General features: G+C 46.4%; 1 protein-coding gene across 3 annotated transcripts in view; it reads right to left on the bottom strand.

Annotated features, from left to right (window-relative positions):
- Positions 1-27,394, bottom strand: part of LOC119440532 (tudor domain-containing protein 1) — a 71,926-nt gene continuing 44,532 nt past the window's right edge. For all 3 annotated transcript variants that reach the window (XM_049661816.1, XM_049661818.1, XM_049661817.1), the window contains 5 exons: positions 17,933-18,266; positions 16,497-16,908; positions 12,011-12,192; positions 9,588-9,996; positions 1-253 (listed from right to left, as the gene is read on the bottom strand). In XM_049661816.1, the coding sequence (XP_049517773.1) occupies positions 143-253; positions 9,588-9,996; positions 12,011-12,192; positions 16,497-16,908; positions 17,933-18,266 (1,448 nt within the window). In that variant the 3' untranslated portion in view covers positions 1-142. The remainder of the gene's footprint in view (positions 254-9,587; positions 9,997-12,010; positions 12,193-16,496; positions 16,909-17,932; positions 18,267-27,394) is intronic.

The following is a 27,394-nucleotide window of genomic DNA, read 5'->3' as shown; positions in this document are numbered from 1 at the left end:
TCCCCCTTGGAGTACTTTGCGACAGTCGAGTGAGGGCTCTCACTCTTAACCCAGGTGTTCAGTGCCACCATCATGGCCTGCAACTCCGAAACCAGATCCTGCTGCTGTAGGTACAGCACCTCTGGTGTCTTCCAAACGGGTATCATGGGGCACTTGGTCGTCGGAAGCTTCCGCTGTGGCACATGCAGAACCTTGGCGTCCATCTTGGGTCCGATGGCTTGCGAGTAGGTGGAGCAGGTGGAGAGGTACTAGGCTGTGGGCAAATTGAATGCATAACAATGAATCAGAGCAATCATTGTATACAAAGAAGCAGCGTGGCAAGTGATTCGTTCATCCTACCCAGCATATTGCAGCTATGTTCAGTCTTTGTGCTCAGATAGTTCCAAAAACCTCCCGAACAAACTACCGTTCACAAGTTCCAGCATACAGATACAACAAAAATTAAAAGTAGTTGCCAAGAGACAGTGCACATCCTTGGCACTGTGACTAACGGGCTTGCAATCAATGTGTTACAGTCCAGCTACAACTTAATGAGCACTTCTGGAAGTAAAAGATCAAAATGTGCAAGGAAGCAGGCACAAAGCACACAAGCCAATGCAGAGCTGTCCTTTGGCACGGTGATAGGTGGCTTGTACTTTTCCAGTACGAAGATGGCAAGAACCATTGAAGTTCATACAGAATGTTGAGCACCTGGTAACACTAATTTGCCATAAGAATTTAGCTGCAGTAGCAAATGTAACACTTCGCAACCATGCCTGCAGCTCATATACCGTATTTATTCGAATATAAGGCGGTCACGATTATAAGGCGAGGGGGGAGTTGAAGGACCGCAAAAAAGGAAAAAGGTTTGCACACTAATATAAGGCGAGAGATTCCGCCAGAAACTTGATTTAAATTCCCACCTTTGAAGTTCGCGAAATTCAGCCGTGATACCACATAATCACGAGCTGTCATCATCTGAAGCATCACTGCTTTCCTTGTTGCTGGTGCACTCCCAAACTTCGCTGTCGTCAGTGCCGTCCAGCGAGTTGGAAATGCAGCACTTCTTGAAAGAAGCTGCCACCATAGCGTCGGGTATAGCTGCCCAAGCGTCGGCTATCCAGCGAGCCACTACCGACGGAGATGCCCGCTTCAAACGGCCCGACGGTGTCAAGGCCGTTTCGTCGGAAGCCATCCATTCGTTGTGGAGGCGTCTTACATGGTCCTTAAAAGGCTTGTTAAGACACACGTCCAGTGGCTGCAGCTGGCTCGTCATGCCACCGGGGATGACAATCAGATCGGTGGCTTCTTCCTGTAGCTTTTTCTTGTCCCCCTCGCTCAGATGTCCCCGAAAAGCGTCAAGGACGAGCACCGATTGGCGAGCCAACAGTGCCCCGGGGCGCCGGCACCACACAGTTTTAATCCAGTCCATGACGAGTGCCTCAGTCATCCAGCCTTTTTCTTGGCAGCGGATGTGCACACCCTTAGGAAAATTTTCATTTTTAGGCATCGTTTTCCTCTTCAGCACCACGTAAGGCGGCAGCTTGTGCCCGTCGGCGGTGCACGCTAGCATAACGGTGATCCGCGCTTTTTCGCACCCTGCGGTACGTATGTGCACTTGGCGATCACCTTTCGTGTGTACCGTTTGCGCCGACGGCACGTCAAAAAAAATCGGGGTCTCGTCCGCGTTCCCGATCTGGCTGAGGAAGAAGTTGCGCTCTCTTCGCAGTCCTATGACATAACGTTGAAAAGACAGCAGCTTTTCTTCGTAGTCACGGGGAAGCTTTTGCGTAATGGAAGTCCGTCTTCTAAGTGAGAACCCAGCTCTCTTCATGTATTTCTGCACTCAGCCTCGGCTGGCCTTGAACTGCGACCCGGAGATGCCGCGATCTTTTGCGAACTCTCGGGCCTTCAGCTGTAGCATTTTCGTCGTCACAGTCAAGGCGCGGCTCCTGGTTTGTCTGACGAATTCAGTCAGACTTGCCTCCACTTCGGGAAACACACCCTTGCGCGGTCCCCGGAAAGCTTTCCGCGTCGCAGCACAGGCAAAGAGGGCCTCCTTCTCTTTTCTCCAACGACGCACGTTGTTTTCTGGGACGCCGTGCTTTCGACCTGCAGCGCAGTTGCCCAAAGCTTCGGCATCGGTTATCACGTTTCTCTTGAATGCCGCATCGTAATGACGACGACTTGCCATGATCACTAGTCGCAACGGAAAGGTTCCCGTAGGTAATCCAGTCAAATGCCACTGCCGAACGAAGGTAGCGTACACTCTTAACAAAGGTCACGGGAGGCTGCCGCTACACCAGCGAGGGAACACAAAAGACAAGCGCGTGCAAACGCACATGGAAAAGTGGCCGAATAGCTGGCTGCGGTTTTGAACTCGGCTTGTGGATTAAAACATACTGGATTTTCGCTGGCTGTTTTTTACTTTTTATGACTTCCCGCGACGCGCCGTTGCTGATCTCGGAGCCCGCGACATTCTCGGCCGTTGCCTTTGCGAAGGCAACTGCCGTCAGATCGTTTTCTTTTTTTCCCCCGTTCTCACTGACGATGACCCATTTGATTGCAGCACAAACATGTAATAGCGTTATAATGTTAAATATTCAGAATTTTTACATTTTCATGCAAAGAAAATATTAGTGTGCCTTTCCCGACTGTGAAGCAATGATTGATGTTTACCTCGAATATAAGGCGGGGGTAGACTTTGAGGCCGCAGTTTTCGGAAAAAAACCTCGCCTTATATTCGAATAAATACGGTACTTTGGACATAGTACAGTGTAGACCGCTTATAACGTAAGTCGCCGGAGTCGTGAATATCTGCACTATAAGTGGCACCGCACTATAACCAAAAATGATTTTCAAGCCCAGCACGTATGCAAAACATGTAGACCAAGCCGCCGCGCATATCCGAGAATCGAAGCGTGCGACTGGGAGTGGAGTTTTGCATCCGTTTAAATTCACGAACGTTGAAAAGGTTAATGTCCAAGTACCCATGATCTTCTCATGAAGCACACAAAGTAATAAAAAAAAAATGTCTCAGTTTCGCCCGAAAGGCAAAGCATCAATTGCGATAGCAAATTAGTAGAGAGCTAAGGAGTAGCGATAGTAGTTTTATTGGCTGCATAAACTTGACACATTAGCTTACTAACTGAATTAACAAGCGTGGTGTCAATGCGCACAAGCAAACATGAATAGACTCGATGACCGCAGACAACCACTGTCAAAACGTGGCCGCCACAGGGAGCGAAGGTTGGTGCAGTCTATCGCTTAAACGGAAACTGAGCGGCGTAAGCACAACGCATACAAAGGTCAGAGCCGTGTGGAGATTGCTTTCAAGATACGGTGTGTGTGGCGACAACACCGACCGGCACAGGCGCGAACGCATTTGTTGGCAGAGTAGAAGCCTGCCCCCCCTCCCTCCTGCGCTGCCTTGCCGCTTTGCTCCTTTTCGCGTGGGAGATTGCATTGACAGTTCCGCTTGCGCCCGGTTGAAAGATACGCATTTGGTGCCGCAGCACAGCGTCGCCCCCCCCCCCTCCCCCCTCCCCTACCATACCCTCACGGCCTTTCGCGCGATGGAAGTCGCGTTTGCTCTCCGTGAAGGCACGTGTTCCCTGCGCGCTTTCGCTCGCACATACGGCGCGTGGCAACGATTTTGTCACCCCTAGACTCACGCTCCACGTCTCATGCTCCTCCTCCGCATCGCCTTCGTTGATCTCCTCTCCCATCGGTGAGCGCACCTCGTTGAGAAGCGCGCTCGCTACCGTCCTTGCCGGCGAGATTTTCCCACGGAAGCCGCATTATAACCGGTATTTCGTCTCACACGGCTGCACTGTAAGCGGTATGCGTATACATGGAGTGCTATGGGAAAATTAATGGGAGTCGGAAATGACCGTACTATATCCCTGACCTAAGCGGTTACGTTGTGGTTACGTTATAAGTGGTCTATACTGTATTATCTTGAACGGAGGAGCAGATAGGTGAAGATGATTATCACGATAGGGTTGGCGTCGTCGAATCATAGAGGTGCGCCTGTCAATGGCTATGTTTCTTGCCGAGGCCAGTATCCCACCTCAATGCATTTCCAATGCTTATTTGTATAGGCACTACCGCACCCGCACCAAAACTGGAATCATTAGGCATGTTCAATTAACTTGCACCACCTGAACCAGTTCACGAGGTGCTGCACCCAACCACTCATTTCAGCGGTGCAACAATGCCACCCACTGAACCAAGCCATTCCTTTCAAGGTGCAGGATAGTGCAGGGCTGGTTCACAATGATGCTGCACTCTCTCAACCATCAGTGCCGACTTGGTGCGAAGCAGACACGTAGCATACAATGCAGCACAAGGGCGCAAGCTCCATTAAAACTTTGCTTACGCACATCTGATGTGTCTATGCAAGTTTGGGGTGTATTTATGCCTCAGAAGCCAATCATACCTCCAGTTCAAGACCGTCAAATTTACACACTCGATGCGCATTAGTAGTCAGCCAAAACATAACGCACGCACTGCATTTACACCTCGGCATTCATTTTGAGTGTCGCGTTGTGCCTGCACAATAGAAATCAACCTGCACAATTTTCTAACTTCTCGTGCACCGGCGTGGACTGGTTCAGAGTGCTGCAGGCGAAACGAATGAACCCAATGGTACACTGTTCTCTGCGCTTTCCGACGAGGTGGAAGATCTTATGCAGCACAGCATGTCAGCCACACCGTGAGTCCAGGTGGTGCAGTTACCAATACACGACAATAAGTCATCATTGTAAGCATCAAACGTAGGCATTCAACAAGCCACTACAACTTGTAGTGGCTTGTTCCAACATATAAGGTTCTATGGAGAGTAATAAGAGTGTCCCACAGGCACTTTTGATTGCATTTCCAGACCGCAATGGGCCCTCATAAGTGCCTTGCACAAATAAACCAAGCACCAATAAGAAATTTGATGCCAAATGGGCTCGATCGCGATCGAAAGTGCACCCATATTATAATGACTAAACCCAGAAAATGACGAGAAATAATGACTGAATTTTAACTATTTTCCTGATTTGACAATTTCGGGCAGCTCAGCCTAGAAAAATAACACTTCCACAGAGATATTGTCGAAACTAGCCTCCAGTGCCCCAGCACTTGCATGGATGGATGGATGGATGTAAAACTTTAAAGTCCTGAGGTACGCGACTCAGCGGGCTGCTCCCACGTTGGGACAGTCAGGCCATGCCCGACCGCCACATCGTGGTCCCTCTGGAAAGCCCATAGTTGCGCCCCGGCATCGGGGCTCTTGATAGCACTTCAATAAAATGACAAAATTTACTTTGGTCGACTCTGCAACATAATTTTTAAATGGCTGCAGCAATGAAGACAGAAGCTTCTCTTCGGTTGTCTAGTTTCTGATCCAACGTCTGGGCTGCTTTAACAATGTCTCAAACAATGGCAGATGCTCATGAGTGCGTGTTATGTTGATAATTGTGTTCCAACTAATATCAAGTGCAACTTTATTAAGCCAAGCTATAGGCAATCTACCAAGCCAACGGCCGGTATATGTGAAGAAGGCACACCTGAATCATTGAAATGATATCTGCATATGTACAGACTCAGTATAAACAGCTTGGTTCATCTAATCAAGAAATAATGTGTCACGTACAAGCGAACCGACACGGATGATCGACATGTACGGAAACAAATACACTGGGTACCAGGACATGCGGGTATTGAGGGAAATGAGGGGGCACAGGAGGTGGCAGTGCATGAAAGCAGTACCACCTGCGCCGCCACTCTGACCCTGCCTGACCGCTTGCCACACATGAGCAAACGAAACGCCTTTGGACCAAATCCAGATGTATGACCCTCACCAGGAAATGCGGAAACTTGCTAAAGAACGCAAGGCTGCTATCCGTGCACTATAGTAGTACCCATTAATGATTGTCCGTTACCATCGGGATTGCCAGGAGTCGTAAAGTTACTTCTTCACCGCCTACAATCAGGGCTTGCCCTAACATCCGATGTCAATTGGCGGCTGTAAGTCCTATATCCCCAAGGGAAGATGAGGGACCCACAACGAAGACAAGGACACACCAATGCAATTCTACCATCAGTGCCCCGACTGCCGCACAGCATGCTGTCCCACAGCCAAACACCTCTCCTGGGAATGTCAGGCTCATGAAGAGGCATGTCACAAATACCTAGACAAGACGACAATTCTGAACTACGAGGCCTCGATCCGACCAGTGGATGCGCTCAATAAGCGTTCCGTGTACGACTCACTTCTGGTCTTCGCTGGAGAGTCTGGTTTGCTGTAGCTAAGGCACATGAAGAAGGACAGCTGACTGACCATCACAATTTGCTTACCCCTCCCTTTCCACTCATTCCCAAACCTGAATTCCCCCCCACCTGCCCCTCCACTACAGGCCAAAGAGCCAGCCTTTCAATAGAGATGTCATTCATTATTTTTCACACCATGGGTTGCTTTTATCCATCAGCATTTTAACAGCCTATGTACAACGGTTTACGAGCAATCCTTCCCGTTGTGTGGGGTTATTACTCATACAAGAGCACCACCAGTCAATTTAAGACCGACCTTTCACTGAAGCTTTACTAGCAATCTAATCTCTTACAATCTGACCACCACCTGAGCAAGTGCTCTTATTCATGACTGTACAATATTGTGCAACACTCCAATTTACTATAAAGAACAGTAGAGGAACTGAACAAAGCACGTGGAGGCTCCAGATACAGTTGAACACACACTAGACATCCTTGCTTGCACAGAAAAGCTTATCGAACGCAATAATCAAGTATGAGGAGGCCTGACAACTATTGCTTCGCAAACCTAAAGACTGCAGTAAAAAGCAAACCAGGTGCCTGCTGCAATGAGTAATAATAAGTGCTCCCTATACAATAGCAAGTGAACCTGTTTTCACATTTGCGAAGCTACTGCTTTTCTGCATAGCATGGGCATCCCTATGACTAGTATTGACACCAACAAATCCCCCCCCCCCCCCCTTTTTTTTTACACGATCTGACTTACAAAAGTTAGAAGCAAAACGCCAGGTGCATATTTTGCGTAGTTCAAAATTTTTTTGCTCTCAGTACTTGCCCTGCAAATAGCAAAGTGTTACTTTCATTCATGTTCCTTGAGGTGCTTCTTTGAAGTTCCACATTAGAGTTCTAAAAAACTTACTAATTATTACGCCTTTACATCAATTAAAAGCATCAGTGATCAGGCTGTAATTTTATGAATCGTGGTATACGTTAAGACTACTCTGTCGTAAAAAAAAATGTTAAACATAAAAGCACTGAAAATTATCACATTTCTAGCAATAACAAAAGAGTTAACGAGGTTTTACCATAAACACCGCAACATGTCTAAGCAGAACCTTTGTAGATTGCACAGGCAAAGTTTCATGGCACTACGTACCACTTTAAATCTTTGCACGACACATAGCTTCAAGTAAGCAAGAAAAGTAGAGCGCCTCACATGCTTCATGAAGGTCCACACAATTCGTGACCTGCCTTAGAATGTACGAAAAAATTTCTTCGGAAAAGAACTTTGCTTCATAGAACAGTTGATATTGAAACAGGGTAAAATAAAACTCTTTTCCTCGTTTCTAACTACCGTTTATGACAACGACAAGTACAGTAAAACTTCTATAATTCGAACTCAGTCAATTCGAAATTTCGGTTAATTCGAAGAACTTGAGTGGTCCCGTCATTTTCAATGCAAATTCTAACAGATAATTTGAATAGCCCGCACAGCTCTATCCGGATAATTAGTAATTTCTGGAGACTCTTGGGTTAGGGTGCTCCATACAGTCGCCAACCGATTTTCCGCACCTCGCGGGGACCGAAAAATCGTCCGGAAAACTCGTTCGGCAAAAAATTCTGCTGTTTAGCGCGGCTTAAAAAAATCTCTAATGAGGCTCTGCCTCATACTACACTTGGAGGGTATCAGACTTGCTTGGATTTGCGCAAGACTTGCGTCGTCTCAGTGTACAGTCGACACGAGCGTCAACCACATCGGCGATCTCCACCAACGGAGTTCGCCATGGAGATCTAAGAAACGAGCTTCGCACCATTTGGCTCTCGCAAAGGCACAGGAGGTGGCGCTGATCCCCGAGAAGCGTCTCCGAGACACCTGCTCAGTGTACACACAACATTCAAAATAAGAACTGATCCCACATTAAATGATTATGATGATCGTGCTGACAGCTAAAAGAAAGAATAAAGTGCCATCCTCTGGAGCGTTTCGTCAGCCAAGGAAGAGTGGGCATGGCCTCCGAGACTGGAGGATGGCGTGTGCTCTCTATTGATAGCGTGCGCCTCCCAATATTGGAGGCTTTACAGCGGGCCACTGGAAGCCAAGCAAGTGAAAATCCAACATGGCGGCCTCCAAGATCAAGTAGCGTGGCTCGGAACGAGCGATTGCATACGAAAAATCAAACTTTGGGGCCTCAATTCGTCCAAAAAATCGGTTGCGAAAATGCATTAGCTCAATGGGACCCTGATGGTGCATTTTTGAAGTCCAGAATACCCAGCAAGTCCGAATTTTTGAAGTCAAGCACCAGCGTGCCCGCATTAGCGGCGGTTATTGATTCTGTGAACATCGTCTGCAGCTTGAGTGCAGCGGGGGTGATATTTATATGCTACGTGTTGTGAGCCAGCTGGAGAACATGGCACTTGGGGCAGCGAACTACCCCGCCAAGCAATGCCGCAGCAGTGATTACTTCAAGTAACTTTTCTCGAACATGACAAATAAAGGCGATTTCTTCCTGCGGCAAGTTCTTGCTTGTTTTCGTTTTTTATTCATTTCGGTTAATTCGAAAATCCGCTTAATTCGAAGAATTTTCATGGTCCGGCGGCCTTCGAATTATCGAGGTTTTACTGTACATACCTATTGCATAGTGAACAGGTAAAATGAGATTTCCAATCTTAAAACACAAACCAAATTGGTTGAAAAAGCTTTAGGAGGGTTTTCGAAGGAGTGAAGTTAGAAAATAGGCCATAAAATAAGAAAGCAAAATTAGGTGACTTCTGGTCAATATAGTAAAACACTTGGGGGGTAATGAGCTTTCGTAATGAAAGCGGTGGGTTGTCATCGCCATTTGCGAGTCACTGGCCACAGATATAAAGCACACGGGGGCAGTATTCTCGAGCGATCACTTGATATACTGCTGTCACTTTTGCTGTCACTTTCGCAAGACTGCATCGGACTTGTGCGAAGTACATGCTCGACAGCATTCCTGGCACTGTGTGTAGACAGCGAGCTTGGCACAGTGCCAGGAATGAAGGTGGACGATTACGCTGAAGCATTCGATGCCAAGTCGTGCAAAATCTCGCAAAAGTGATAGTATCTCCGGAAATTATCGCTCAAGAATACTGCTCTAGATCGTAGCCGGGCACAAAATGAACCAACAGCAACCTTCGCAAAAACATTCTCTGTTCCAAAACCGCAAAGGCAGTTTTAGTTTAGCATCCAACTGTAACACGCAGGGAGCCATTTTCATGGAAAAATGTGCGCGTTACATTTGCGTAAGAACGGTACTTTTTATTTGGTTACCTCTGGTAAATAAGCGAAATGAATGGTTTGTGATAACAGAGAATTGCCTTACGGGAGTGGCTCGACCAGCTGCAGGTTTTTGTGGAGAAGGCGACACCACAGGTTCTCCTGCGGCGGCGAGACCACAATTCCAGGGAGCCAGAGCAAACGTGCCCATCTTTGTGCCATCTTCCTCTGAGGTGGCAGTTCCTCGTACTGTGCCGCCATCTATAGACTCAACTGTGAAATTGAGCAGCAGCCCAACTCTGAAGGATGTGGGGTCTGATGCCAGCACGGAAACAGCTGCAGCAGGTACCAACAAATGTGTTGGTGCAAGAGGAAGAACGTCCGTATTGGACTCATCGTTCCCGTAATCCAAGTACCGTACTGAGTGCCCACTGGCAGTCTTCTCAGTTATGTAGGCCCGGTACCAGCGCTTGTCTTCCAATGATCGGGAAGCAACGAAATCACCACAATTCACCCTGAAAAGGCAACATAAACGTTAAAATTGTGTGACGACAACAGAGCAAATCACTGCATTCAAGGTGAACCAATTAGAAGGAACATTCATGAAAATGTGGGTTAATAAACAGACTTATGAGCCGCTGCCGTTATTTACATTGTACATCATACCTATGAATCGTGCAGCCTTCATTTAACTTGACCCCCACCCTATCAGAACAAATTTATGGCCCCACAGAGAACAGCAGGCACTTACATACCATTGAACCTTAATACATATCAGGTGGGAATGTGGTGTAACTACACACTAAACGTTACTATGCACTAAGTTGCAAATATACTATAATTTGCAACTCTTTACACATGCCACCATAAAAAAAAAAAGCGACGCTCCATAATGTGACTTTCAATTTGCACAAGGTTTCTTTTCTTTTTTTTTTTCCAAAATGCAGTTAAAAACAATGCCTGCTTCCTCGCAGTAATGCGATTAAGCACAGGCTTTTCTTTGTGGGTGACACCTTTTATCTGTTGGATGATACCAAGTAGCTTAAGAAACTTCGATATGGAGCACAGTGGCAGAGTGAACAATGCACCAACTTGTTCAGATTTTCTTTGCATGTGTGTAAGTTGCAGTTTGTACATTGACCTGCTGTGTGAGAACCAACGCAGCTTCACTGAAACACTGTAACCGCTGCTGGATAATGCCAATCATCCTGTGCAATTTCTATGCGCCATGTCATCTACTAAACACACACTGGCCTTGTGCCAAGATGCTTGCTGTACGCGTGCATTTGCTGGCACTATGCTCTGCGTTTCATGTCAGTGTCTGTACAGTGAGCTGCATGTGTGCTTGCACCCCTCTTGGCCATGCACACAGTGCACGAGAGCAGTGGGTAGCTTGTTAAGCCAATGCGGCAACTGCAAGCTGCTTTCATTTCTGCTTCTGCAAGTGAGGCACACTTAGATCAGCCCCGCTTGAAGAGGCAGCCGAAAATGGCAGCGTGTTTGGTTTACCACCCATTAAAAGTGTGCAGTACACTTGCAACAGCAGATAGATGAAGATACTCATTGCCATGGGGTTGTTGGTGATACATCACACAGGCGCACCTGTTGGCAACTACATTCTTTGATGAGGCTACCACAGTGCCATCACATGGCCACGGAGCTTCACACCCGTTGGACTAAGCAAAAGAATGAAGTAAGACCACCGAAATCGGAGCAGCCAAGTGAATGCGGAGAGAAGAGACAGCCAGTCAGGACAAAGGAAGGATCCTAGGTAAATGTCTAGTTCCTTCATCATTCCCTGCCTTTGTTTGGCGTACGGCCAAGGCAAATGTCTCCGCCGCTACCAGACTGCATTCCAGTAAAACCTCTCGTTTGCAATAAACATTGTCATTTGTACAAGCATGTTGTTGTGTTTGCTGCTTGGCCTTGCACTGCCGAAGCCTGGTCGTGCAAGGTGAGTGCTCGGGAGTTGGCCATCAAGTCTATGACTGGTATCATGCGGTGCACTTTAGATTGCGACTGAGCCCAATCGGGATCAAATTTGCCCCTTGCGATTGGCTACTTTGCACAAGGTGCAGGAGGGAGCCAATTGGGATCGAGCTCGACTGTGTGACACCGGTATAAGCCTTTATGTGGAAAGGCAGTTAGCGAGAACCCCTCCACAAAGTTCAGGACAATACTGACAGCATAAATGTAACCAAATCAACGAATGTTCATTCCTGCTTTCAAGCACCAAACTAGTGTCGGGGCAAACAAAGCAATTGCCACATAAAGTCCCTGCAAAACATTGGGGCAGTACCAGCTGTCTAAATTCCCCATAAGAACCCTTCCCTTTTCTTTATATTTTTATTCTATTGACAGTACCGCCAAGTCTAAAGTGCCTGCAGAATCTGCAGCAGCAGATTCCGCAGTGCATGCCACCACATGACAGCAGAGGGCCATTGAGAAAAGTGAGTAGGCCCTAGGGAGTTATTGCCCAAAGCCCCGGTCACTGAATAATATAATTCCCAGTTGAGGCAGTTCACTTACTTTTGAGTCACACTGTCACCAAGCTTACTGCCCTCATCCTGGAGCCTTTGTTCAATTTGGAGCAAAGGACCAGCAACATTGGGAGTCATGGTGAGGCACCACACCATGTTTTTGGCAGACACAGTCACTTGCATGGGCAGGCTGTCGCCAGGCTTGACATGGCTCAGAATTGACTCCAGGCGCTGGGGGCAGCATAGGCAAGACCACGATAAGACACGTAAAGGAGCATCTCAATTCATGCTGGCACTGACATTGCAATGAAGGTTCATACAGAACATATGACTCAAAATTCAAGGACAATTCAAGCATTTCAAGGATGCCAAAGGCCGAAATTCAAGGAGAGGGAAACAAACCTTATTCGTACACATACACTAAAAAATATTGAAATCTCCTTTTGTTTAGCTGCTATTTCTTTCAGCTAAGCTGAACACGCCCTTCAAGCTCCTAAGGTTGCTTTTCTAAATCGAGATTCCCATTGCAATGATGTCAACGCATTCTCTAATGAGGCCCTGCCTCATACTACGCTTGGAGGGGATCAGATTTGCGTGCATTTGCACAAGACTTATGTCGTCTATGTGTACAGTCGACACGAGCGTCAACCACGTCGGCGATCTCCGCCAACAGAGTTCACCATGGAGATCTAAGAAACGAGCTTTGCACCATTTGGCTCTCGCGAAGGCACAGGAGGTGGCGCCGATCACCGAGAAGCATGGCTTGTAGTGATGGCTTGTAGTGTCAGACTTCAGCCAAAGATACTTATCGTGTTAAAGCCAAATGGCTGAAACTTACTTTCCACAGGCATTTCTAGAGTCTAGGGCATGAAAACTGATTTTTATTGGAGTTTTGTCTAGTCAACCTGGCCCCTATTGTGCAATCTTCCTATTCTCTCTGTTTGCATCTTTCTCCTGTCTCTTTACTGCAAGGACTAGGCTAGTTTCTTAAGGGGAAGTTTTACATCGGGCCCAACTTCGATGCCGCATATTCAAATACAGGTAAAACGCAGAAACGCTTTTCTGACATAACCACTTGGCCAATTTAAATGAAATTCGTTGCATTTGAGAGAGAAAGTTAAATTCTAGTGACTGTTGGAAGCAAATTTCGTTTTTAGGGCCCGAACTTTTTTAATGAAATTTCTAAAAATTCGTAGCTCTGCATCTATAACAGATATCGTAGTTCTGTAAACTGCATCCATTAGAGCACCCAAATTGGACAAATTTGATATGTCAATTTATACCTTACGTGAATTTTTTAGATCGTTTCTACTCACAAGTTAGTGGTCTATTTGAGAGCCATGTATAACATACCAATTTGGTCTGCTTTATATGTACCATTAGCCGCAATTTACACAACTAGGGATATCATTTTTCATTGCTGAGTTAGAGTTGTAAACTTGATAGTTTCGTTTTCTGAAAATTTGCAATCTTTGTCAATTTTTATAGAAAAATTGACAACCTAAATCAAAAATTCGCAACCAACAGTCATTTTTTATATGCTTAACCGCAATATTTTGCAGTTGCTTCCCCGCATAACACACCTCAATCGCAACGAAGCCGACTATAACGCAAATAAGATATTTGCAGGTAGGTTTTAATGGATACACACTTTTTTTATGTGCTTCACCAACAGCTCTGCACACATTTTTTCCCTTGCATGCTCAGCGCCTGGCTTGTGAAACTTCAGTCGCTTATTGCAAGCTTCGGTCGCCTGCTGCAACGTGCGAGAGGAAATTTTCCCTCTGCATTGCTAAGTTCACGTGAACGCCGCATTGAAATGCAACGTAAGATGAGAGAACATTACAGAATGGCAACGTATCAAATCATAACATATTACATGGGAGCCAATGGGATTTATGTCTACAAAAACGTGACATAGCAGCCGGGAAAACACAACAGTGAGAAACGTATCATAGGGGTTCCACTGTACTTGTCATTAAATCCACCATTGTCTGCCGCTACTGGCACACCTTTGTCATCCTTACGTAGTCATCGTGCAGTCATATTATAGAACAGTGTAGCATTGTGCTTCTAGCTTACCAAAGGCCACACCTGGGCTACTAGGGATGCTGTTAGCGGAGAGCTCCAGATTATTTGCAGCCTGGGGTTCACACACTGAAGTCTCAATACACAGAAGATGTTGCCCTCTTCACCTCCTTCAGAATGCGGTCGCTCCAGCCAAGAATTGGACTTGCAAATGCATGCTCACCAATTTATCAAGATGAACAGGTTAACGCCTCAAAACCTCAAAGATGGCCAAAAAGAACCCCTAGAGGGGCTACGTGCAACCCATGTCCATTTGCGTAAATTGTTTTGTGGCAGCACATCATACTGTACTTAAAGGCCATATACCGACCCCGCCTAATTTTTCAGACACCCGATTTAAAAAAAAAAAAACTACTAGATTATTCGGACTTTCCTGTGCCGCCACTAACAATTTCGTAGAAACAATCTATAACAGCATCAGAAATTTCTGATGCTATATAATGTCTCACTCAATTTTTCAAACTGATCTGCATGCGCAATATTGAAAACATGACAGCTGCAGGCATTGTTGCCACCACTAAGGCTGTCACTCGTGACCTCACTTTCGTAAATACCGTATTTACAAGATTGTAAGTTGGCTGGAATGTAGGTCGAGCCCCCCAAATTGCATGTTTCAAAAAAAAAAGGGGGGGGGGGGAAGCAAAACCACGCGAGTGCATTTCACACAAGGTACTGTGCATTTCACACCTCACTGGTACTGCTGCCATCATAGCTGCTGCAGTCCCACAACACGTCGTCATGAAGTGTGAGTCCACACTTCACGTACGACCGCACCACGACATTGCGCGGTACAGCCGCCCACGCAGAAAGGACCCACCCGCACACAGTAGCCAGGGAGGCCAAATTTCCTCGCGCTGAAGCCGCCACTGACGCACCACACGTTCACAGACTCCAAACTTGTGTCCTGCTGCGCTGTTGTTAGTTTCCTCGGCATGGAGGATAGCAACCCGTTTGAACGCTGCTGTGAACGAGCGCCGAAAGTTCTTGGCACTCATGACAGGCACAACGATTCAGCACAACAGCAGAAGTGACAGATTCGTGCGGCCGTCGAAAACAATCGTATCTCAAAGAAAAGCTCTCCGCCAACTACTAATACCCCCCAAACGACGGCTCTTCCACCAACTACCAATACCCCCCAAATGGCGGCTCTTCCAGAGCTGCGCGCTCGTGGTGTGTGGAATAAAAATGTATGCAATACGGTAAATTAATACGCTACGCTTCTACCGTAATCATGGAAGCGTAGGTGCAAAGTTGTAACCACGCCGTAGCGCCCCTGATTTCTTGTTTCTCTTGCCGTTACTAGCAGTACACGGTTCGGTTTCGATTCTAAGTCAACCCCCAACACATTGGATTGTCAAATTTGAAAAAATGGATCGACCTACAATCGTGTAAATATGGTTATGTCTTCCTGTGATCGTAAAAGTTCAAGTTCAACAGGAAATGAACAGGAAGCACGCATTTTTTTTTTCATTTGCCTTGAACACAAACCTTTTGTGGGATACATAGGCACTTTGTTAGCGATTGCTTACCTATAAACCCAGCACACAAACAGCAGCAAACTCGCAACACTAAATACTGAGTGACTTTTTCAGCAACATTGCTGGCGCGGATTTTGCCTGCTTCAGGAAAGTATTTGTATGACTTTGATCAAAGCAAGTACTATCTGGTTTATATAACGCCTTGCACAGCTGCCACAAGAGGGCGACGCAGTTACAAACACAACTTCTCTTTGAATGCCTTTTCTCTCTCTCTCTCTTTTTGTGACCAGCTGCATGTCTGTTACAATAATAATAACATGCTATCTAATCAGCCGATTGTCATACATGGGCAACAAACCAGGGGGCTTGTTTTTGTTGTGTTGAGTTTCGAAACAGACTTCCTGCTGGTTATAGTCGCTTCTCAGCCGCCCTAAAAGGTCAGCGCGTCTCTTCTCGCATGCCGCTCAGCGCTGCTAGCACCTCGCAGCCTTGGTTATAACAATTACCAGTTATAACAATGGAATTTTTGTGCCACTGGGATGCTGTTATAAGTTGGTTGGACTGTAATCATATCAGCAAAGTGGCAAGATTCTCAAGGCGGTTTGCCGCCCTCCACCACACTGTCCAGCTGCGAAGTTTTGCCACAGCATTGGCCGTCACGCCTAACCAAAGCTGCTTTGCCGAGCGTCAACAACCAAAATTATGATTTGGTGCTTAGTTGATGCAGATCTGTTCACAGCAGTAATACGGCTCGCCGAAAGCACGTGTGATAGGTGCAGTTTGCGATAAGTTTCAAAACTGCTGAAGTTGTAAAAAACAGGAAAATCTATTTTACCTTCAATATTTTGTTTTTAACTGCTTGGTTATTCAGACATTCTGGTGGCCCAACCCGTGTTCGAAAAATCGACCAGCAAATGAATCGCATTTTGCGCGAGTGTAGTGTGGGAGAGATACTCAGAATTTTCTTACCGGAAGAGCTGGAGTCGAGACAGTTGCAGGTTTTAAAGCAGCTGACACCACAGGTTCTTTAGTGTCCAGACCAGAATTCCATGCAGCCAAAGCAAACGTGCCCATTGTTTTGCCATCCTCTTGGGAGGTGGCAGTTCCTTGAACTGTGCCATCATCACCAGCAGACTCCACAGAAAAGCTGAGCAGTTGCCCGACTCTGAAGGACAAGGGGTCCGAGGTGAGCAGGCGCACCGCTGCAGCGGGAACTGCCAGGTGTGCAGGTGCAAGAGGAATTAGGTCTGTGTTGGACTCGTCATTTCCATAGTCCAGATATCGCACCGTGTGCCCACTGGTGGTCTTCTCAACCACATAGGCACGGTACCAACGCTTGTCTTCCAACGATTGGGAGGCCACATAATCCCCACAAGTCACACTGCGAGGATGATGGAGAATACTGGATTATCGCAAATGCCTATTTCTTTCCACGCATCACGGACACACCTGCTTATGTAGGTGTAGGTTTTGGACTGTTTCAAGTAGCAGAACCTACACATCTATGGTACATTCAGCTGATTACTAACGTGTTTAACCAGATTGCAGCCAGACAAAGCATGCCTGAGCCGAACATGCAGCCACTTACCAGAGCAATCCGAGGCTGGAAGAGGAAACATCAGCACTTCTGTTGAAAACAAACAAGGCATGCAGGTGCCGTGCTTGGCATCGAGGCATCCATCCGCCAACTAACACAGGGCAGATGCCACACCAACAGTGCAAGCTGTAGGAGCCAAGCGGCTGGAACTCTGCCAGGTAGAAGGTAAGAGCCCCTACAAACGCTCTGAGCTGGAGCACGAGGCTTCGAAAGAACCAGCTGAATGCTTCCCAAGTGCTCAATTTCAACCAGCTGAACCTAACTGAGCGCTCTGGAGCACTAAGAAACGACCAGCCGAATGTACCATTAGTGAAGTTCAAGTTCTGAAGTTCAAAACTTATTCAAATTGTATGAATACATGTACACTTCAGGAGAAGGGCAACAGACAAAATGCCTGACGAGGCCCATCCCTTACAAACCGTCAACTCAGCAGCAATGCCACTTCATAATAAATCAAACATAATCTTATGATATCTAGATATGGAATCGCTTTCTAAAGGCTCAGATTCAGCATCGCCACCTAGCACCACTTACACTGAATATGTTTGCTACTTCCCGTTATTCTATGACACTTTTTTTTTTGTATGGCTTAAAAGAAGTGCATTTATAAATAAGATTTTAAGTGTGTTTGGTAATGTCAAAAAAATGTATTAACTGGAGTTGAACTGTTTGCACACCATAAATTGTAGACCGCAGTGCCTGAACATGATTTCGAATGTGACTTTAGGTTTGAAATCATTTCACTTTTATTATCAGCTGCTTAGCTAGATATTGTTGCTCTTTCTACCAGAGGCTGGAGTCCACTTACCCACAAGCAGCGGCCTTGTTGCCAGGTTCTTTTCCTTCTTCCTGAAGGGACTCCTCCAATTGGACCAAGGAACCAGCAACTTCCGGAATCATGGTGAGACACCATACTACATCTTTAGCAGACACCGTCACTTGCATGGGCAGGATGTCCCCAGCCTTGACCACATTCAGTATCGACTTCAGGTGCTGTGGACGCCGCAAGCGCGAGGCCAATGTATCCGCAGCTGGGGCTACAATCGGCGTAGCCTTGGGAGCAAGTGCTGCTGCAAGGGCAGCTGCCGCTCTGCGCTCAGCAAGTCCTTTGGCCACTAGCTGCTTGTTCAAACTCTGTCCACCTATAGCAGGAAGATGATGATTAATTAGATTTTTTTGGTGTAGCTGCCGTTCAGGCTATAATGTGCCACACAAATTTGTTAAATCTCTTAAGAATGTGCCCACCCTGAAGCACAATTCTCAGGCTCAGTCTTAGTCTTAAGTCATGCTTGATTCTGTCCAACAGTCATCGCCAACACTATCCGTTACCTGCCCTGGTGCTCTTCGCCAAAAGGACACCACACCTCCACCAAAAAGGGGCACAGTCGAAACCACTTATAACAATACCGGTTTTAACAATATATTGGTTGTAACAAAGAAAAGCTGCTGCACCGTCAACATTTGTATGTTTTCTATGGTGAAATAACCAGCTTACTACAATGCCCCCATGCCACGTCATCGGTTATAACGATAAAGTCTGCCTACTGGGTGTTCGTGCCGAAAGGGAATGGAATGTGAACTCCTTGAAAAGAAAAAAGACAAAATAAAAGAAATTTGAGCCGGTGCACACCGCCGCATGTTTTTTTTATCCTTCTCTGCATCATCAGCCCCGCGCGCCTCTTTCCCGTTGCCCTTCCACCCCTCCGAACACGAATGGGCTGCGCCCATAGCTCTAAGCCGTGCCACCCTCTGAAACACAAATGTACCACACCAACTGCGCTGGGCTGGCAAAGAGCCGCAAATGTGCGATGCAATAGAGCCAAAACGGCGTTGGCGTCCACCAAAACGAAGCGACAGAGTTCGCATCACCATAGTTACCTGTGAAAATCGTACTCGAATGACATCAATGCCGGAACGCTTCGTGCCTATTTGTAACTTTAACGCCTTTATTCTTGTGTTTACCGCCATGTATAGCACCACGTTGGCCGCGTGCTTTTATGACTGCATAGTCATATCCATGACCGCGGCAATAGCGGCCGCGATTTCATCCGCAGCAGTTGCGGCAAACAGCAGTTTCGTTTTGGCTTGGTACGCGCGTCCGCCGAGTGCCTTCATAAGTGAGTAGTCGCTATCTATGATAGCGTCAACAGCAACCGCAGTTTCGTCTGCAGTTGCAGCAAATGGTAGTTTCGTTTTGACTCAGTGCGTGCGTTGGCCGCACGCCTTCAGAACCGCAAGGACACCGTTCATTATCGCGTCGACAGCAGCCGCGGTTCCGGCAAACAATAGTTTCGTTTTTACTCAGTGCAAAGCTGACGAGGATGAAGAGCACCGTCTACCTCACCACACAGGCGAAAGAATAATCGGGATGTGCGCGCGGCAGTGAAAAGCGTGTCTCAGATAAAGACGCGTGCCGCGGTCACGAGGCCTTTGCCGCTGCAAGTGCAAATCAGTCACGAGATGACGAGAATTGCAGCTTCCACACTGCTTTTGTGCAAAATAGAAACAGGATTCTGCTGATTAATTCAGCAAATAAAAGCCTGCTAAACAATTATATGAGTCAACACAATCAGCAGCCGGATGGAGGAGGGGGGTGGGGAAGGGCACTGCCCTCTCTGCCACTGTAGTTTTCTGACAACAGCTCTGCCATTCCCCCCACCCCCCTTTTTTTATGCAATTGGTTATAACAATTATCAGTTATAACAATGGAATTTTCGTGGCACTTGAATATTGATATAAGTGGGTTCGACTGTACATGGCAGACGACACAAACCAGCAGTCATGCGACACGCAGTAGAAGAGCTAAAAGCTCAAGCGTCTGACATTCATGCCAAGCACGGGCGATCTGGCTGGCTCAGGCGCTGCACTACAGGAAAGGGCAATTTGGCTGGCCTTGTGTGTGCAGTATGCTGTATATGGCTGAGCATAACAATGGAAGCTTGTGCGGTTTCTGTGGCCTTTGGGTATTCAGAAGCATCATGTGGGGCAAGAGGTCCACTGACCAATATATGCACGGAATGTAAAAAAATTCTGTACTATTTATAAAAAGGTTTAAGATGTACCTATTTCTACTTTGCTGATACTGGACATGTTTTAAAATGTGCAGTACAGATAAAACCTCACAGCAACTCTGTCATATTGGCTGTGGTTTATGATTCAGAAAATATCTGCACTCTACAATGGTGTGGCCAATACCTAGTGAACAAAAGCACATCACAAAAGCTCTGTGTGAAGACAACTGCAACATTCTCATACTACCGATACTGTGACATAAAGCTTATTTTTCTGCTGGCCCCACAGCTCCTGCCAGTGACTGCAAATTTTAGAATGTGCTTTCAATCTAGCCAAGGCAACCAAATACTGTCAGCTGTGAAGTAATCTGCTCTGTTATTCTCATGGATTTTAACACAACCAGGAACCCACCAAAAAAATGACATCTCAGCCTACATTATGACATTCAATACATAATTTTGTACTTCTTTCAGATAGTTTTTATATGATTGGTTAGATATCACAGCAGATAATTTAGACATACAGTAGCCTCTGTGAAAAACTTTATGCTTCAAATGCGAGTGGGTGCGTGACAAAATGCCGACAAAAATTGTTGTTTTTCATACCGAAACTGAAAAGAATGCCGCTGTAATGACTTGCCGAAAGTGACATACAACTTAGACTACAGAGCAGCACCACCCATGTCGTCTGCTTCCCTAACTTGTACCGTTCCCATGTATCAGCGAACAGGTCCCGCACGTTTGCTAGCCACAGAGCTTTGCTAGCTGCTTCATATGCTGTGCCCATGCCTTTGCACACCCACAATGTTCTTTTAATGTGAAGCATTTTTTTTCGAGTCAAGCTAGTTTTCTGTATCTGGTTGTCTACGTTCAACGAGCAGAGCCTCGATGAGTTCTCTCTCTGCTCCGAGATTAAGAGCGAATTGGGGTGACTACTATATTTACTCGAATCAAACCGCACTTCTTTCCGATAAAACGAGTCCAAAAATTGTGTGCGTGTTAGAATTGAGTACGAGCCTAAATCTGCGTTACCATATCGCCATCGGTATTTCAGGATGGCCGCCTCATATGTGCTTCGAGTCTAGCCGCCGTAGTTTCCTCCGCGTCGTCTCCTTAGGCGCTATTTAAAGACTGCTAATAAAAAAATTTGATTATTTCTATCCCTGTTGTTTTGCCAAGATTACAAAGATTACATTGACAGTACAGTCGAACCCATTTATAACGATCTATCGGTTATAATAACCACATTACAGTGCATTTACGATTTTCCAACCTTCCCTATGGAAGCTGCTTCCAGATATCAAGAATGTTTTTTAAATCGCTGTAATGCTTCAACGAACGCATCGTACCTGTTCACTGTAAAATGAGGGCACATAAGTGTCAAAGCACGGAAGCGTGACCAAAGTGGGCGCATGGCAGCGAGCGCCCTTCTCCAGTCCAAGTGCGACGATCATAAGGCCTTAGAGATGAGCAAACGACCGCCTCGTGTGGATTTCGGAAGCCGCGAAGGAAGTCTTGCATGGTCACGCGTTTTGAAGGCACGCCTCCAGGGCGAAGGCGTGCATAAACAGCACGGCGCGGTGCGTGCGCCAGTGTGATATCGGATGCCACAACGGCGTCACTCTTATTTTCGTGGGGCACCATATGCATTACGCCCGTTTCATTGATTCGGAACGACCATCTATGTCTTTCCACCAGGGGAACAACGGCCACTCCAGCGTTCCTGTCGACGCAGCGCGAGTTGCCAAGAACACTGCACCACGTGCTGCCGCCACGCAATGTTGCAAAGGGTCGACGGTAGCTACGCCGTTATCAAGAGTTCATAATGGTTGCGCTGATGTTAAGGTTGGTATAGTTGTTTTTTGAAAGTCTAAACCGAACAGTTGACGATGCTGTGCAAGAAATCTAATGATGCGATGCGGCGACATGAATAGAGCGAAGTTAAATTCAAGGAACAAAGTTTACAAGAGGGTGAAAAGTCACAATCATAACGGTGACATATAGACCTTGCAGCTTTTTTCTGAACTGCTTCCAGTCTGTTAAACTCGCACTGCTTATAAGGGTTCCAAACGACAGGTGCGTAGTCAACAACAGGACGGATTAGCGATTTATATCGGGTGTCCCAGTTAACTTGGACCACGATTTTAAAAAAGACCAAGAGCTCTAGAGAAATCTTACCGACTGCATAGTAGCAACAGTCGTGTGTACTTACAGACAGTATTTTTATTAGCTTTTAATTAGTGAACTTCTTAATTATTGCTTGAATCACAAACATGTAAATTACAAAGTTGTAGGGCACCTCAAGAAACCTCCGAATCAAGCATTTATTTTGTGCTGAAGTGTGCCTAGTTGTTTTTTCTAAGAAAAACAAAAGCCCACGAAATATGAAATAGATGCGCGCTCGCGCGCCGCTACTCAAGTACCTCCAAGCAACCTTTCAAAGCTATACGGATGCATTCACTTATCGCCGCATCGTACAAGGCTTCGTCATGTAGAATGGCTCGAGAGGTATCGCGACCTAACTAGTATGGTGCGCGATAAGCGTCACATCTGCGCTGTCACTGTTTCCCGGCTTCAAGATCCCCCCCTACGGCTCCGCTACGCTTATCAATGCGTCAACGGCGTGTTCTCATGATGCCGCGAGCATCAAATAGTGTGAAGCCCTGTATCAAGCTGCCGCCGCTAGCAAAGTCGTGTATCCATGGCTATTCGCTTGGGAGCGCCTGAGTAGCGGCGCGCAAGCACGCATCTATTTCATATTTCACGTATTTCGTGAGCTTTTGTTTTTTCTTAGAAAGAACAACCAGGCAGACTTCAGCACGAAATAAATGCTTGATTCGGAGGTTTTTTGAAGTGCCCTACAACGTTGTAATTTACATGTTAGCGATTCAAGTAATAATTAAAAACTTCACTGATTAAAAAAATTATTTAATTGTTACTTCGTGATGAAAAAACACTGGCAGTAAGTACACACGACTGTCGCTACTATGCAGTCGGTACGATCTCTCTAGAGCTCTTGGTCTTTTTAAAACCTTGGTCCAAGTCAACTGGGACACCCGCTATAACAGTAGCTTAGTATCTTTTGCAGAGTTGGATGCGTAAAAATGACACCAAGATACTTATTCTCGGAGATTTATTCTTAAGGCATAAATACATGTCATATGCAATTATGAACACCATTTGATCGGTCTACACAAATACCAGCGCGCGAAGTAGTACGAATGACCCTGCCAAGCAGTATCGCAAGCAGTTTCCAACGGCGCGACCTTGATGCCGCCCAATCCACTTCTATCACAGCGTTGTCACAGTATTTTTTCACGTCGGGCACTTCACTGCAAAGCATGCGCCACCCCAGGCGCTCGTCCCACTCAACCGTATTCTAGTACACTATAGCCAAAGCGCAGCCACGACCGGTCGTGAGCGCATGGATGAAGTAAATGGAAAAAGAAAGCTTCTCGTTGCTCCATGGTGCAGCGTAATGCGCTGCGGCTAGACGGCCGGTTAAGAACATGCGCGCAATCATGGATGGACGCAGTGCCATATTTCAGCGGCATGACGAATTATCTTTTCTTACCAGTCATCGTTTTACCAATTCGCCTTTGAAGAATCGGCAAGTCGCAAACGCGCTTGCACCGCGCTGAAAGCATTAATTACATTGATTTAAGTAAGGAATACAATGGCATCCTTTGGTTTGAGGCGACTTCGGTCTTTCTGGACTTTTACGTTCTGTTCAAACAGCGCAAAATACGACGGAAGAAGAAAATGGAAGTGCACAGCAGTAGCACCGCTAGCTTCCAGCTGTGCCGGGGCAACAGGTTTTTCAGAGTCGAGACTCACGAGGATAACTCGCTGCACATTACATGCACACCACCAGAAATTCCGAGCCTGGACAGGGCCCGTGTCAAAATAACCGAGCCCCGCCCAGCCCGGGCCCAGCCCAGGCCTGGCCCCGGCCCGTGAAAAAAAAATGTCAGTTTCGCCCTAAGGGCGAAGCAATGAATGCGATAGCAACACAGCAATGCCATACGAAGTAAGGTGAGCGGCTTTGGTAGCAATATGAATTGTAGTAAACATGAGCTGATTAAGTAAGCAGGTGTGCTGCGCCGTAAGTAGACCGACATGACGAGAGACTCGATGACCACGAGAAGGCGCAAGGTCGATTCACATAGGTCGCGAAGCTTCGGGCGAAAAGCGGTTCAGAACGAATTGTCACCGACATCAGCAAGGGTGGTTATGGGAGCAGCGATTAAAGCGCGACTATGTTTGGAGGGAACAAACATTGGGAAAGAAAAAAGTGTTTTTTAGGTAAAGCGAGACACAGTTAGATTCACTGAACGAAAATAAAGTTCCTTAATCAATTTTATATACGCATGGCGAGAAAAGAAGAGACGATTTGGTTTTACTTGGTCATTATTAATAAATACCTTTTTTTCAGCGCCCACCGTAAGAGCGCCCATTGATATAGCGGCGGGCGTTCACGCCGCTATCACTTGCAATGCAATGCAGCTCTTGAAATGTGCAGAAAGGCGCGCTCGTAAAGTTCACCTGTTAGAATACGCCCCCTCACATGTTGTGTTGTTTTGCTTGCCGACGTTTATCTAAATTTGGTGACGCGGGTAGTTTCATTCTTTTTTAACCTGTTCAGGCAAAAGCACTAAGTTGCGACCGCCAGATAATTGTTTAATTTAGTTGTTTTCGTGCGACAGCGTTGGCCTACGGGCTTGGCGTCCGACGAAAGGACGAGCACTCTACGCCCAAAGCGTTCAGCGGCCTCCAAAGAAAGTATGTTCTCTGCAGGGATGCGATTTCGACACCCGTACGGCTTACCTTTTCCTGCATCGCTTTCCGTGCTGAAAGCTCGGAACGCCCATGAAGTCGTATGGCGGGGCATTTGAATATACAGCTGTAATGGCAGACATCCAAAAACAAATTTCGCGCCTTGGAGAACAAATGACGTCACTTCTGTTTTTAACGGATATAACGTCACATTATTTTTTTTTCCGCCGGAAGTCTTCCCTCCCTTCCTTCCTCACATAGATGGCGCTAAGCTCCATGAACCGGCGATGAGCCGCCATGTTTTGAACGTATGGGCTTCTATGGAAGCTTCGCTACCAGGTATATCTACCTTGGAAGGCGCCTGTGAAACGGTGGTGTTGATGAGAAGCGCTTCCCGTGGGCAGCGCGTGCGAAGGGACACACCTGTAGCGCTGCACTGCCGATCCGGGTAGCATTGCATGTGTAGCGTGCGTTGGAAAATGTGGCCCGACTATTACTAACTGAATGAACAAGCGTGGTGTGAGCGCGCACAAACAAACATGAATAGATCACACTGAATGACTGCAGACAACGACTGTCAAAACGCTGGCAGCAAGCAGCGGGCGAAGGTACGTGCGGTCTATCGCTTCAACGGAAACTGAGCGGCGAATGCACGGCGCATAAAGGTCAGAGCCGTGTGGAGATAAGCGACGGTGCGAGCGAGCGACGAGCGCGGTTGCTGGCAGAGTAGAAATGCGCCCCCCCCCCCCCCCCTCGCTCCCTCCGGCGCTCGCTTCCCGCTTCCTTGCTTGCGCGCAGAAGATTGAGTGCGTTCGCTCTCCGTGACAGCGTGCGTCCCCGCACGCTTCCACTCAGGCATACGGCGCGCGGCGAAGATTTATCTATACGGAACCTCACGGCGACGACGACGGCAACGGCGACGGCAGAAATCCGGTGGAAGTGTCCATATAATTGCTATCGCAATAAAAACTACCCTACCCACGGCTCGGTTATTGAAGGAGTAATCAAAAAAAGAAGATTAGTTATAGAAGGGCATAAAGACGGTTTTATCAAAAATAATGTTTATTTGCCAGGTATTGCACCAACAGTAAAACCTTGCAAATGACTCCTGGAGGTGGTAATTATCATTAGAGCAGTTAATCACTTCATAAATAACACAGTCATCAGCGTAAAGACGAATGTTAGAAGAGATGTTAACAGGCAAATCATTTATGTAGATTAAGAAAAGCAGTGGACCAAGAACGAAGCCTTGGGGCACTCCAGATGTCACATCAATAGCAGTAGAGTCGGTCGAGCTGTGAGAAACGAACTGGGAGCAAAGTGAAAGAAAGCTTGAAATCCAATGAACCAGTTGAGGATTATTTAGCACAGCGATAAGTTTAGCAAGGAGTTTAGAATGTAATACTGTGTCAAATGCTTTCGAGAAATCTATAAATAGCGTCAACCTGGTTGCTAACATAAAGGTTAAAGAAAATGTCATGCGTAAACTCAACTAACTGCGTTGTCGTACTAAAACCGTGCCTAAACCCATGCTGCATGTTAGATAGTAGATTATGCTATTCCATAAAAAGCACGATGCATTTTTGAATGATGTGTTCCAAGATTTTGCATGACTGTGATGTCAATGAAATCGGTCTGTTGTTTGACAAAGACTGCTTATCACCACATTGATAAAGAGGAAGCACTTTAGCTAACTTCCATGAGGAAGGAACAGTGATAGATAAAGATTTGTTGAATATGGCCGTCAGATATCTTGATGACCAAAAGGAATAGCGAACCAACAAGGCATTGTGTATCTCGTCCGGACCGGTGCATTTCTTGGAAGCCAAGTTTATTATAGGGCTAATAATACCTTCATTGTTTATGTCAACCTTACTGATTGCTTCAGAACAAACTACATTGGTGAGAGAATGAATGAAGTTGTTATAGGGAAGAAACACCGCCTGAAAATATTTGATCAATCCATATTATCGACGAATCGCTGATGACGTCATTGTCAATTTTGAAAGGAATGGGTGAAGCATCGCGAGGTAAAAAAGAAGACCAAAATTTACAAAGGTTAGTTCTTATCAGATTAGGCAGTTGAACGCAAGAAAAGAAATCTTTAGCCGTTTGCAGCCTAAAATTAAGCTAATTCTTGGCCTTGTGAAACCTGTCCAGGGTTATGGGAACGTAGGTTCGTTTAGAACGGACACGATGAGATAAATGCAATATGTTGCAAGTGATCCAGGGAAGGTTAGCATTACTTTTCTTAGTTTTAATGGGCACAAATCGTTGGATACATGACTTGCCAAGATCCTCAAAGTAATTAACTAGACAATTTACCTCCTGTCTATCTGACAAAGATCAAAACGTATCGAAATGATCAGCTAATAAGTCCAGGATAGAATTTCAACTAGTGGCACTAGAAACAACTTGAGTGAGCCCAAAGGACAAGGAATTACTTATTAATTCATTACAAATGGCCACATCACGACCTGTTG

Source organism: Dermacentor silvarum, chromosome 2 (assembly GCF_013339745.2).
Source record: "Dermacentor silvarum isolate Dsil-2018 chromosome 2, BIME_Dsil_1.4, whole genome shotgun sequence".
In the NCBI taxonomy this organism is placed as follows: Eukaryota; Metazoa; Arthropoda; class Arachnida; order Ixodida; family Ixodidae; genus Dermacentor; species Dermacentor silvarum.
Note: the sequence above shows the minus strand (reverse complement) of the source record. Positions and strands in the feature narration are given on the sequence as shown.